At 39.4% G+C, this 15,037-nt stretch overlaps 1 protein-coding gene across 1 annotated transcript; it reads right to left on the minus strand.

Annotated features, from left to right (window-relative positions):
- Positions 1–265: 265 nt before the first annotated feature.
- On the minus strand, positions 266–5,705 carry olfml1 (olfactomedin-like 1). Its single transcript, XM_056388391.1, has 8 exons — positions 5,207–5,705; positions 4,047–4,150; positions 3,767–3,957; positions 3,398–3,501; positions 2,147–2,338; positions 1,177–1,357; positions 935–1,094; positions 266–700 (listed from the first exon to the last, which is right to left on the minus strand). The coding sequence occupies exons 1-8, from the start codon at positions 5,333–5,335 to the stop codon at positions 544–546; spliced, it is 1,218 nt and encodes a 405-aa protein (XP_056244366.1). The 5' UTR covers positions 5,336–5,705; the 3' UTR covers positions 266–543.
- Positions 5,706–15,037: the final 9,332 nt, after the last annotated feature.

Genomic DNA, 15,037 nt, shown 5'->3' on the forward strand with positions numbered 1-15,037 from the left:
ACCCTATATGAAATATGCAAAATGTTTAGTACACTGTGTGCGCATATGCAGGTGCAGCTAGATGACAGGTGTGTACAGGTTTGCACAGTATGTAGGTGTTTAGTAATCAACCAGAACATGTCGATTATCACAAATAAAATCAAGTTGTCACAAAAGCTAAGCTTTCTGAGAAATTCTCAACTGTACACCACATCTGGACCAGCATACAATAGCCTTTCTTACTGTAAATATTTTCATTCATTAGGGCAATTTAATGAAAATAAACTTGAGCCTTGAATGCCCTTTATTATGGTGATACAAAGTATAAAGTCTACGCATAAAATGCCTTTGGGTGGACATGATCTTTATGTCTGTAATGATTAACAGCGATAAAGGCAGCATCCATTGCCAGCAAAGGATCACTATACTGAAAAACAGTACATTATAAACTACTCATCAGATGATACCGTTTCTAAACTGATGCTTTTATAAGTGATGTGTATTGCTGAATATTTTTTTTGAGTGATAACATGTGTTTTGAAGGATGAACATTGCAAATTATCTTCATTCTGCCACGACTCGGTCATTTCTGCGTGTTTCCACTTTGTATATCGTCTGGTAACCGTCGTCCCAGGCGTACAGCTGTTTCTCTCCGGGGTGGTAGTGGATGCTGCTGTGGCTGGTGTAGCGCTTTGGGAAGAACATCACAGGACTCTCATCGCTGCAGATACATGGAACAGAAAAGAGAAAATGTTTAATTAGTTAGCAAACAGGTTCAGTTGAGAAAAAAATTATATGATTCATAAATCTAAAATTAAAGAAACAATTGCTGATAATTGATAAATGTATTTTCATGGTGTGTCTATGTGAACTTTAACCTTGTTTCCTGTTTTTCACAGTGTGTGTAGGCTATATGCAGTCTATATCATTTGTGTTTGTCTGTGTATGAACCAACCTGTGGATAGAATCATGGATGTCATAGAGACACTGTATGGTGGAACGTCCTCCATAGCGTGTGTTGTAGACCACGTAGAGGGTCCCACATATTAGGAACGCACCTTCAGCATCACGACTTTTACATTGTGTATCCCAGGTATAGTCTACTGCCAAAGTTCCTGAGGTATAGAAAGAAAACAAAAGTACTAAGTATAGATTAGGTTACTTATATATGATATGTATATGTGCGGTAATCTCTACCTTTATCCAGTTTGGTAATGACCAGGTTTCCTCCATACTCAGGGTCAGCATGGATGACCCAGAGGCCGAGTTCATCCACAGCCAGGTCCAGATAGGTGTTGGGGTTCAGACTGTAGACTGGGAGACGACCTGCTCCTGGCAGAAGTGTGCTATCCACCACTGTACCATTCACCAGGTCTACCTTTATGTGATGCAAACCATTGGAAACAGACTCATTCATAAATGCTCATCATGTTTTTATTTTTTATAAGCTGTGCCAGCTATCTTTGTCACCACAGAACTGCATATGTGCAAACACATGCAAACAAGACAATGACATTTCACTTTGAACCATATACGTCAACGATGTGAACGACGTCAGCAACTAGAGATGTCTGTACAAAATAGTTGTTGAGATATTTCATATGTTCCTGATACAATCCTGGTTAAAATGCTATAGTTAGGCTATGTGAATGTGGCGCTATACAGTACTTTAAGTTCTGCAGTAGAATAAAATGTTCCACTGCATTTAATTCTATTTTATTTTTTTGGATTATATTTTCCCCCAGTAAACGTCTGTAGCAGTTACATCTGCTCCAAAACACTCAATGTATCTTGAGAAAAAGTCAGCTCAGTTTACTGGAACAAAATTGTTTCTTTTGGCATTCTTAGCTTACTGACCTCAGCTAACACAGAGCAGCAAAGGAAATAGGACAAAAATCAACTCCCCAGTGACAAAGATCCTTGACGTGATCTGAAGTCAGTCTCCAAAGCTGCACAGCAAGTCTACTAAACACAGCTATGAAATCAGAGTCTCACATCTGAGGCTGGAGATCAGCAGTTATAAACTGTACTCAGCAACTGTTGCCAAGAAACGTGAACCCTCGCAGTGATTGTTGGATACTCTTTTTTATTTAACATAATGGCAGAAATCAACATAAAACGTATACTGGATGGGAACATGCATGCACAGTATTAAGCTCTGACTCACCTTCAGTATCTGGTTGGGTGTATCTGCCTTATGGTAGTAGAGGAATCCACTGAAGACCACATGACCTGTCCCCTGCCACTCAGCAGGCAGCTGCACCACTTTTGCTGGGGGGGTGATGGTCCTCTCTGTGAAGCTTTGCAGAGAAACATACTCCAGCAGAGTGTCGTTACGAATTCCACTGAGCAGGTAGACCTGGAGGATTCACATGTGTGACCAGCTGACTTGCAAGTAAGAACAGTATTGTAAAACTCAGCCTATACTTTCCATTCTTAGTTGAAATATAGCGATATACTGATATTTTTAAATCGTGGTTTTGATGCAATTGGCATCTGCATCTTCTTCCACAGGAATAGAAAAAAAATGTCCTGCTAAACTGTGAAAAGGAGTTTTTACCTTTTGTGTGGATTTTTCTCTATTTTACTAAATTGATATAATAAACAGAATCACAACACCCCCAAATTTACATCGAAATATAACTTTAAAGCATTATCAATTATTTATTGGCCATCAGGGGCAGTGGAAGAAGGTGTAAACACATCTTTCACACTTCATGTTAAGCTGATTTGGCTAATAAGTTGCGGCTATCGAGTAAACATGGAACAACATTAACATTCTTTTGGAGTGTGTTTCTGGCTTTTTGACAAATGTAAGTCAAATATTTACTCTACCTCAAGCTTTATTTTGGTCACCACTCCTTGATGGAAATATCTACCTCTTTAGCAGTGCTAAAAGCTAGGTGTGCTCCACCAGTTTAATGCTACAATTTAACAGATAGCCCCTAACTTAGAGTATGCTCTTTAGTCTTATACACAGTTAGTGTATAGTGGGGTTTTTTTTTTTTTTTTTTGCATTAATAAGTACCTGCTGCATCTGGAAACAGGATTGATTAAAGTGATGAGAGTGAACCAAAACAGTAAAGTTACAGGCTGTAAAACCAAAATGATTAGCTGAAAAATGTTAAAAATGCTTGGCAGAGTTGTGTGGTACAGCAAAATTGGCAATAAATCTCTGTGGATTTGTAGTCCCACTTTCACACAAAAATGTTCATCGGTGCAGCTTTAAAGAATGGATGTTCTGATCCAGAGTGAATTAGCCCCCAAAAAAATCCTTTTTAGTGTTATGAGAAAATGCTCAGTGATCGCTCATCAGCAGCCAATCTAAGATAAGCACACTCTGCTGCGAAGAAAGAAAAGCAGCTGTCTACTGTAAACATTACATTATTAGTGTAATCAACTTCAGAAAAGAACAAACCTTAGCTGATTGGTCTGAGGGATCCTTGAACCAGGAACCATAGGTGTCTCCTGCCTTCTTCACAATCTTGAGAGACTTGATTTGACTCAGGGCTGTGTTGCAATCTGTATGTGAATCCCAGAGAACACAATGAATGATTTTTTATTGAACTGAAGCACAAAATACTGTACAATCTGTGTATTTCTATTTGTCTGGCTTGGATTATGTCTTTTAAACTTTAATATTTTGTTCTTTTACTTTTTTCTTCTCTTGCATTCTCCTCCTCTGATACGTAAGTGTTGACCACAGGACAGATAAATGCTATGATCATAATCAGTGCCACACAAACACAAAGACACACACACACACACTGTACACTGTACTTCCTACCATTCTCCACTTTGATCTTTGCTTTCTTCTTTATCTGGTCCAGTTCTGCAGCCTTTATCTGTTGCTCCAGCAGAGCCTCCTCCATCTCGATGTCGGTCTGGGTGGGGATTTTGTTTTCAAGATACTCCAACTCTCTCTCCATACGGTCTACACGCACAGACACGCTGTCCACCTGGCTCTTCACCTCTGATCTGTGGAGCAAAACACAATTTCATGTACACTCTTGTTAAATTGTCGATTAAGGATAACTGTTAAAAGAAGGTCTTTTAAACAGGCCTACCTCAGAACACTGAGAGAGGACAGATAACTCCTCAGTTCAGAGGAGAGGTCATAGGTCTTCTGGGTGAAGGTCACTGTGTTTTGCTCACATTGATTCAGACGCTCCTGATTTCATTGACACAAGAAAACGGTTATGAATGAAGAAGAAATAACACATTCTTCCTTTTATAAATGGAAAGGTGAATTCATTCAATAAAACAAAACCTTGCTTAAATCAGTACAGTTTTGCTGCTAGAGGCTTCCTAGGTCCACTATGACTACTAACTTATGGTGGCTAATCTTAGCTAATGCTGGCAAACTTAGAATTCATATAAGCAATACAACACAACCTTGCTCGACTCATGCACTGAGGTTTCTGTACTGCTGCAGCCTCACTAGGTCTGGTATGATCGACCAGTAGCTTATGGTGTTTAATATTAGCTAATGTTAGCAAACTTTAAGTTGACATTGGGATATGACAACTGCCAAGTTCTTCTCCGGTTGTGCTACTGTTACACTACATTTTAGCATTTAACATGACATAATTATAACTAATTACTATCAGTAATTTCTTTTATTCAGAAAAAACAAGAAATTCTCTTATTAAACTGAACTTTTGAAAGAAGAAATAACACACTGTTCCTCTTACAGATGTAGCCGTAAATCCAGCTCATAAGCAATAAGAAACACCCTTGCTCAATTTAATACCTTCAGGTGTTTGCTAGCTTATAGTGGCTAATGATATCTAATATTTGTGCTACAGTTACACTACGCCTTCAGGAAAAGTCTGGTTTAAAAGCATGAATCACTAACGTTAGTGATATGAAGTGTCTGAGAGCTTTCTGAAATTAAGTACAATATAGCACCTTACCTACTTTATCTCTACAGATCTGACTAACATATTTTCGATCTGTTGACTCAGCCAGATACCCGTAACAAGAACACATTATCAGCCAGGCAGCTAAGAGGATGCCAACAATATTGCAGCCAGATGATCTGAGTGTGGTGAGAACATAGTGCATTCTTGAATGTGTTAATCTGCTCAGTTTAAAGTCTGATGTTTCTAACAGCAAGAAAAGTAATCTTAATTTATACACAGCAGCACAAAACAGTAGAATATACTCTATATGTAAAGTCATGTATACTTAGCATTGCAATAGGCAATAGTAATGAGTCACCTACCTCCATCTGAGCCAATCTCCTCTCCAGGTACTGGATTATAAAGGCATCCTGGGATGAACCCTGGCTCTGGACTGAAGCCACAGTCAGACACAGAGATAAGAGAAGGGCAGGAACCACTCTGCCTGACATTACTGTAGCACTTCTGTCAATAACCTAGCACTCACAATTTTGCAGTAATAAAAGGCCCTGTCAGTGATGATGAGACGTTGCCCAGTATTTCTTTCTGTAGTGCTCCTGCAGCGTACAACAAAACACTCCAAACGAAAGAAAGAGATCAATCCATGTGGCTTCAGTCAATCTTGCTGTGTTGAAAGGAATCCTTGATGCTCCTTTAGTAGCTGAATATTACTTTTCCTCCTGCTGTGTTCAGAAAGAGTTTTCGTCCTGTTTGAGTTGTGGCTCCAGAACTTTCTGCCTTGTTTCTTTAATCAGTCGTTGCTCCAGTGTCTTTTGGATCCAAGTGAGCCTCACCCACAGTCCCTCCCAGCCTCTCTCTCTCCAAGTCTCTCTGCGTGTCTCTCTCCCACCCTTCCCCTCTCTGCAGTTTGTGCATTTGAGGTATGAGAGAGAAAACCAACAGGAGGGGGGGAGAGAGAGAGACAGTGAGAGCTTGAAACAACCAAGACAGTTCATACCCTGTTGGTCAATCCTCTAGTTTTAGATTGTAATACTCTCCAGATGGCCCACTGACACGTCCTCAATTCTCACACGGAGCAGAAGCTGTTCAATAAAAATTGTTAACTTGTTTATCTAAAGTAATGGGATGAGCACTACATGATCCTGTGTGACACACTGACATTCCTAAGTAGAAAAAACACACTCAACACATTCAGTCTAGAAGTATTTTGTTAGACACAAAGAGTGTCCATTGGCAGGATTACAGGTTTTATTTTGATCCCATAGTCCCAAAGCATGCATTATACAGCTGCATTGTAATTTATTTCCTCCTAATTCTAGACTATGATATAAAAGACGTGTTATTATCTAATATCATCATAAACTCCCAAAGTAATAATTATTCTGATCAGACTGAAGACATGAAGGGATATCTGACTCTGTAAATCCACAGTCTGAACATTTTGGCAGCGTGGTGTCCGGCCTTATTACTATTCCTGGTGATCCAGGTAATATTCTGACTGATTTATGTCCAAAAGTTGCCAGTGCCATCACGGGAAATTTGTGGTTAACTGCTGTTTTTATCTCCATCTGGTGCTTTTTAGAGCCACCTGGGCCTGTTTCCTGGGCGTTTTTTTGTTTTTTTTTTGTTGTGGTGACAGACAACATCTGGTTGTCAGCCTTCAACACTGTACTGGATCTGGTGCATATTAAGCTCAGAGCTTCAATCGGAATAGCCACTGCTTGTGAACAACGTAAGTGTAATAGAAAATAGGAGACTAACATGGTAACAAAGTATCAGAGATCTCATCTTCTTAACATTTTCTGTTCCGATCTTCAGTATTTTATCTTTTCTTAAGACTCTGCATTTATATCAAGTTGCTACCATAAGATGGCGCCATATCACAACAAGAATATGACCACATCACATACTACAATCTTACAACAGTAGGCCTTACCACATCACCCTCAACACAGCCGCCCACTGCCTCCCACCACTTTACCTGTGGTCTGTAATTATAGCCTACTGCTAAATCCTCTGTTGGGTGCAGTGGTTATAATAAGGCAGCAGGAAAGCAAGAGGGAACTATGAGCCTAGTTCACAAGCTGAAATGTAATCTGCTGCTGTGGTTTCAAACCTTTTTGGCTTGGATCCCTTCAGAACAAAACCGTGTGACTCTAAGTCACAGGTTTAATGCTGTATGAACAGTTTGAACGAAGTGATTTTCCCTTCTCAAACAGTTTAATCTGAATACTCTTTAATGGAATGAAGGGGTAAAACTCTCTTCTACATCACAAGATAAAATGGATGAGTCAGTGGTGGAGGAAGTCGTCAGATCATATTGCTACTCAAGTAAATGTAGCAAGCTCCTGGTCGACCTGGGGAAGCAGCTGAAGTTCCCGGACATCATTGCAGCTACAACACTAGGCCAGACATAGTAACAAATGTCTGGGTTAACTAAGCAAGTGGTGTTGCTGGAGTTGACTGTTCCCCCTGGGAATACCGGATAGAGCAAGCCCAGGAAGAAGGGAGAAGGAGAAGAAATGGGTGAAAGGTTTGAGGTGAACCAGTGGAAGCGGAATGATTGCTCAGGTCCAACATGTCACAGCAAATATTTATGATACTGTAAATGCCAAATCTGCAAATCTGTGACCATCTCAAAAGAGAAAAATAAAGTCTATTCCCGCATGAAGGTACAAATAGCTTTGTGTTATGTTTCCATTTAAAGAGGCTTTCACAGTAAAATACCTGTATGCTGGTTCACTGTTTACCCCACTAGAAAGCATTCATTTCAAGGACTAGGTACCTTGGGAGAGTTGAGGTAAGGTAAGGATTTTACCTTGTTTCAGGGTGATCGCATTACTCTTAACCACCCACTATGTAACCTTCTAGCTGTGCGCTAGCTGTGCACATGTGGACACACACGCCCCAACTGCACATACACACACACAATGAGATGTAACCTCATGAAAGATTCATTATAATTTGTGGAGGAGAGGAGACCTATAAAATATCCATAGTGTCTCAGCAAGACATCTGACTGGTTTCACATTCAGCACTGACAGGGGTAATCCCCGGAGCTTTGCGCATGTGCATGTGTGTGTGTGTGTGTGTATTTAGGTTTGTGTATGATTTTGTATTTATGAGTGTGTTTACAGTATGTCTGATTGATATTTACTGTATACCTGTCTGTTTTTATTTGTGTTATCTGTGTGTGCACATGTTATAATTGACCTTTCATTTTTCGTGGTATGCATGTGTCTATCTGTTATCATGAGGTTTTACATGTGTTCACATTTATTTGATGTCTGCATGAAACTGTATTTGTGTATGTATAGATAACTCTCTGTGTGTGTTCATGTAAGAGTGTGTGTGAGAATAAATGCTTGTGTGCACTAGTATGTGAGTGTGTGTATGTGTGTTCGTGTGTGCTGAGAGACTGATGCCAGCTTCCCACCACCCTCTATCTCTTGACCTTTCCTGCCAGTCTTTGTGTTTGGCAGATGATGAGGTTTTAATGCCACCCAGTGCAGACAGGTTCTGCGTAAAGACAGCTGACTCTGTAGAGGCTGAATGGTGTGTGTGTGTGTGTGGGGGGGGGACAGGAAGTGAAAAAAGACATATGTCCACCATATCACTCATAGTCCTCAAAACTGCTTCCTTATATATTTCTTTACTCAAATGAATTCAATAGATTTTTTTTTATTAAAAAGAAGGATTTCAGGTGACGATGCCGCCCTCCAGTGGACATTTTGGAGACTGACGCAGATGTGTTTGCACTTTATGGAGCGAACCCACATCCGTTTACTTCCCTTTGTATTTTTCCTTTGACTCTCTAATCACACTTCCTCTAAAATGTGAATCCCATTCAGTCTGAGCACAGGTTATGAATGGCTAATTCTAGTTGTAAACGTTTCTCCTTGACATATTAGCCACCAAATACAGTGAATTTGTAACTTATCCATCACCAATACAGACAGCAACTTTCTGACCTTGTATTATAGTATAAGTGAGTGAGGTAAACCTGTCAGCTTTAACGGGTATCTGACACAGCATTAGTCAAAAATGTATAAGGATGGCAGATAGTCCCTGCCTGAGCTGAAGAAGTAATAATTATGTAATGTAGCAAGGGGAGATGTCAAAAGAAATCATGATAACATCTTTCAAACAGGAAAAAAGAACAGTGGTTGCAAGAACGCACAAAGTTAAATAAATAACCATCATGTCAAGAAAACAACACCATAAGGAACAGCCTCAAAAAGGCTGTCGATATCAAACAACACCTCTGTCAGTGGTGAAACAAAAGTCTGAGCTTTAGAGAATTGGTATTTACAACAGGGGTAATAGATTGATTTAAAATGCTTGCAGCCCAAACGTGGGCTCTGCAAACACAGAGCAGGGGATGGGGCTGCAAACAGCCTATGAATCTGGTGGATCCTGCTGCTAGCTGCTTTGGCAGGCCCTCCCAAAGCGGGGTGTGACACAGGGAGGTGGGAGTTGGACTGACTGTGCTCATGTGGGTGCTGGGGCTGTAAACACACTACAGGAAAAGAGCTATTAATATATGGAAACCATAAGGGTTGGTGGTGGGATGACATTAGGGTTGGGGTCTGCTATTAACATAGGAGGCAGGCCCAAGATCACCACTGGGAGCGGATCAAGCTGCCAGTGGAGGAATTGGACAGCAAACAGGGCTAGGATTGGCTGCCTCCACTTGGGTTTGGATCGTGTTGTTAAAGTTTCACAGCATCTGGGCTGGTGGATTGTGACATTTTGCTGAACGGAGCCACTAGCCCGGCTACAGTCTGAGTCCTGTTTCTACTGTCTCCCTGCTATTCTTCTCTTACTCACATCTCTTCGTCCTATTCTGTATAAATCCTCTCCTATTTCCCATTATACAGCAACATGTACAATATCTGCTCTGTGCCAAAGTGTCCCCTTGTTCCTCACATTGTTTCACAATTTCTCTCTGACCTTCCCTTTCTATTCTCTCCCTCACTCCTTCACTTCATTTCTGTCTCTCTCTCTCTGTCTCTCTATCTCTCTCTCTCTGTGGGTTGTCTGACTTCCCATGGTTCCACTCTTAAAAATTTCATTACCAGGACGCTCCCTGGTGCTGCAAGTCAAGGTGAATGCCATGTCAACCCTGGTATAGAAATTAATTAGGTTCAATTCAAGTACAGCGCACTGCTACCTCACAGTAGCATTCCCATTGTCAGGAGCTTCATTAGTCTCATCTGTATTTGCATTAGCGGGTATGTTTTGCATACAAGTCATAAATATATTGAAAAATGTCAAACTTTGTGAAGAACTGGATCAAACACAATAAGACCAAAACTAAGTTGTATAATCAATTGCATGCAAAAATATCACATGTGTAATTGTCATGTGAGTCAACATACTGTAGCTTTAAGATGCAAGATACTGTATATAGTTTCTCCTCTCTTCCTGTACCTATGTGCTTCATTGTTTTGAAAGTAAGACGACTACAAACAACATATTACAACCACAAATAAATAAATAAAGATCACTACATACTAAAGAACAAATACATCAAACTAAATCGCACAAACATTAACTCAGACATAAATACCTGTAGTGAACTCAATTGACTGGACATGATTTGGAAAGGCATACACTTGTCTATATAAGTTCTCACAGCTGACAAAGCATGTCAGAGCAAAAACCAGATGTGCAAAACATCTCACATCTCATACAAGAAGACTCAGGTCTGTAATTACTGCCAAATGTGGTTCAACTAGGTACTGATTAAAGGGTCTGAATATTTATGTCAATGTGATATTTCAGTTTTTCCTTTTTAATAGATTTGCAAAAAATCTTTGCCTTGTCATTATGGAGTATTTACTGTAGATTGATGAGAGGAAAAATAAATGAATAAATGATTTTAGCACAAGGCTGCAACATAACAAAATGTGTAAAAAGGGATAAAATAAACACAATGATTAAATATATTTTGCCCCAAAAAATGGTTTATACTAGAATTTAGCCATATAATTTGCAGTAGAATTTCACTCCTACTATTTGGAGGAATAGATTGACTGGATTACTTCTCTTAAAGACGCAGAAAAAAAACATGTTAGTGTTAACTGAGCTGAATCTGTATGAGAAGGCGATAAAAAAGTTCTCTTATATGTTATAGTACCAAACAACACAGAACAACACTCTGTTCAGTTCTAAGATTTGCATATGTCTGATAATTCGGTTTCAAACCAGAGTGCCAACATACCAAGTAAAGCTATTATTTTGGACTCAGTAGGACACATGATTGTTTCATCTACATACACTGAAATTGTTTTATCGTATATTCCCAAGCCCTTCTATATCCCACTATCATGGTCATTATAAATAGATCTTGGGACAGCGGACATCCTTGTTTTATTACTCTTAAAAAGGGCACAGCTTCAACCCCAACCCTAAAACTTGTAGTGTTCCCTGGGGTGCAGGAGATTACTGCAGAAAAAAAAAAAGTTCATCCTGTGAAATCAAATCCTCGCATGTCTGCTTCTGTGTACAACTTAACCTTTTTAATAATTTTGTGGAAACATTTTTAAAAGGGCAAAGCTGAAGCGCTGAGGAGTCATGAAGAGGTTGTAAATCAACCTTTGTATACCTGTAACATAAATCTGCATGAGAAATTCAAGTTTGTACATGTGTAGAGAAGCAAATCCACAAACTGTGGAGTTATATGTGAACATCACTTTACAAGCTCAAAGTCTTTTTGACCCTTATTTGAGCACTAAGTAACAAAAAATAATAAATAATGCAGCTTTAAAGAAAAACCTCACATTTTCCCATAATACACTATTAACTTTGAGCAATAACGTGCCATATGCTGAAAGGAGTATTTTGAGTAGCTCCTTGTCACCAGAATAATTATCGCCTGAGGCATTTCAACCGAATCAGAAACACACAAACACAAATATAGCCTAGTTGTTAACACCAGGCAGAGGAGAGAAGGCATACACCTTCTTTGAAATGTTCCTCATTTGGTCCTTGTCTAAAAAAAGTCACGAATGGGATCATTTGTCTTTGAAGTTTAATATTTCAATGCAGCCATCTGTTAGTCCAGACACAGAGTAAATAATGAAACAGACTGAAAGATGTGTCACCTTACTTTATTATACATTACTCATGTAAAAAAAACTTTACTTATGTTAGCCAAGTAGGTATTATCTGCACAAGGGAAAGGTCTGCCTGCAAGGCTGAACTCAGGTTTCAGAGCTGTCCCAATGAAACCAGATGACCTGTATTGCACATTTAAATGTCATCAATCATTACACTATTTGCTCTGACTTATTATCTGCATACATGTGGCCCGCCTCACGTGAACCATGTCTTTTTCCACATCAATAAGGCAATTTCTCCCTATTGGAAGCCTCTTGAAACACCGTGGTGCTAAAATCACAGGAGATTCTGGCACATTACAAGTAGTCATATATCTGTGAGCAGTCTCTTTTTACATTATCCCTGCCTAAACCATGTTACTACACCCCCCCCCCCCTTTGTTTTCCATTTCCCCAAATGTGAGAAGGTTTGAAGCAACACCTCCAGTCTACAGAGAGCAGGCTCTAAAAGCATAGGAAACATCAGATATGCATTAGGATCGGACAGAATTATGTCACACGGCTATTAATATTAGAAACTCTGTGCACCGTGCAGTGCCTTGGACTTACTGTCAGAAACTGTGTTTAATCAGTTGATAAACAAATAAAAAAAGAGACATGATGAAACACAGAGCAGAGACTGTGCTGTAAGTTTTACATGACGAGTTGAATTTGTGTTTTGTAGTGGAGGAGCTCTGAAGAACAAAGAATTCACCGCTGTGATGAAGGACATTAGTTGCTATAGAGATAAGAGTGGGGTGTATAGGTGTACAGGTGAAGCAATGTATTGGTAAGGTCACAACACACACACTCACACAAAAGCAGCCATGAGGATAGACAGAAACACACAAGCCTGAGCTTCAGTGGGTGACCTTTTCAGCTGCAGAACATTGTGGGAGACAAAACACCTTCTTCTGCAGAGGAAAAAAAGGTTGCTTCAGTGGTTTGACATGTCATTGAGGAAACAGAAAGCTTTTTTTTTTTTCTCTCACCTTACAGAACACCTACTTGCTTTCATTTTTCCCTGAAATATTGTGCAATCTTTACATACCACTCCCATTTTTTCCCATCAGTCCTCACAGAAATAATTGCACAACTGAACTGATGACAGGTAAGAACACAGCATCGTTATTAAAACATGCCTCACAAAAAACTAAGATTCTTCTGACATGCTAACGTCTCTGTGAGGCTGTACATTAGCACAGCAGTGCTTTTTAGCTAACCGCTAACATAAGCATGCTAAAATGCTTAAAGTGACAATACAAACCTAAACAGTCCAGGAGGTAGAAAGTCATGAACCCCTCTTAGTTTAGCATGTTAGCATGCTAACTTTTGCTAATGAGCATTTGACATAATGCAATGAGCCCTGCTGGGATTTATATAAAGTCACCCACAAGGATGATAAAGTTGTGAGTTGTCCCGCACCAAATTAACAAGAGAGCCCCTGAGAACATAAAAACAATCTTTCATATTTTGTTCTCTGTATATTTTCTTCAGGACCTTTTCCAAATAGCAAAGTCAAACTTCTCTACTCAACTCCTCCAATATTGTCTGACAGCCTCAAGATTTTGTGTGTGCGCCAGAATAGGTACAGATGTTGAAGTAGCATCTGATAATCATGCTGAACATGGGCCAGATTTGGGCCGTGGAACCAAACATGTACTGGGCCAGAAGAAAACAATCTGATACAGTTTTTCTGTGAAATGAATGATTCTTTTGCAGTTTGTTTGCACTTGAGTTCAGTTTTTTCCTGCAAATAAAGTGGTTTTGATAATCTGGCTAAACTGCCAGCTTGTTCTTGTACCTTGTTCCCAGATCTTAGAAATTACTTTGGTGACGGCAACATTAATAAAAAGAATAGGAGTGAGGGTGAAAAATCAAAGCTGTCCTGAATGATCCTTTAATGTTCTGAGATACAGACGTATACAGGCAGGTGTAGTATTTCCATTAATTCAATTGTTACTCTGGGCAAAGAACATCTGTGTGTATATAAAGTACAGGTGCTCTTTCTTCCTTACAGTCACATTTTAAGCTATTAAAGCTATTAAATCTATAAGGGAACATGTTTCTACAAGATAATGCAATAATTTATATATTCATAACCGCATTATGTGCCTCTGCAGACATGCACTGTATGACTGTTAGCTTAATAGGCTGGTTACTGTATAAATAGCAACATGGAAGCACACAGAGCCACAGCCATTCACTTCCATTTCTTGAATGCATATAGCTCCACGAGGGTTTGCTACTGTATCTCAGCCATTGCAGCACTCCCAGTAAAGTGCTACAGTCAGGAGTTCATTTCCACTGTGGATATGCAGGAAACCACACCCTGCTAATGAGCAAATGCTCTTATTCATTCAAGGACAAACAACCACATGATCAGCAGGGAATGCAAGCTCACTGAAGTGTGCTGTGCATCCAGGTGTAGCCATTGATCCCTTCTGAGAACAGATGTTCTTTTAGTTTTATGAACTGAAGTCAAAAAATAATAATTTCTAAAAAATGCTGTTTGCTCTCTTGTATTGTTTCAGGTAAGTTTGTCCGAAACTTATTGGCGTTACGCAGAGAATATAATGAAATGGCATATTCACTGTAAAAGGGAAACTGTGGCAACAGAACATTCACAGGAACATTAGGCGCTATGGGATTTCTTGACCTTCACTCTTTAATAGGTGAGCTGCTTTCTATTCTCTAATCTTCTCTCAAATCCAAAACTGAAAAGTGGCCCATTCATTTTCCTCATATTCTAATCAACTGTCTCTCCATAATCAACTTTATTCCTCTCCATTCACATTTCTGCAACACCCCCTCTAACCTCTCTAACCTCAGTCCTGGATCTTATTTTCTATTTACCACATTAAAACAGCTGGATTGTATCTTCTGTTTCATTACACCTCTTGTGTTTATTTGATACCAGTTACCATTCAAACACTAATTACCTCCACCAAGGAGGTCATGTTTTCATCCGTGTTCTTGATGATATTTATAGAAAGGCACCATGAATGTAAGTTTGTTTACACAGATACTGAATGAATCGAAGAAGCTTTCCAACATGACAATGATCCTAAACACAAGTGTTTTTAAAGA

The sequence above is a fragment of the Seriola aureovittata genome, chromosome 10 (genome assembly GCF_021018895.1).
Source record: "Seriola aureovittata isolate HTS-2021-v1 ecotype China chromosome 10, ASM2101889v1, whole genome shotgun sequence".
NCBI classification, from domain to species: Eukaryota; Metazoa; Chordata; class Actinopteri; order Carangiformes; family Carangidae; genus Seriola; species Seriola aureovittata.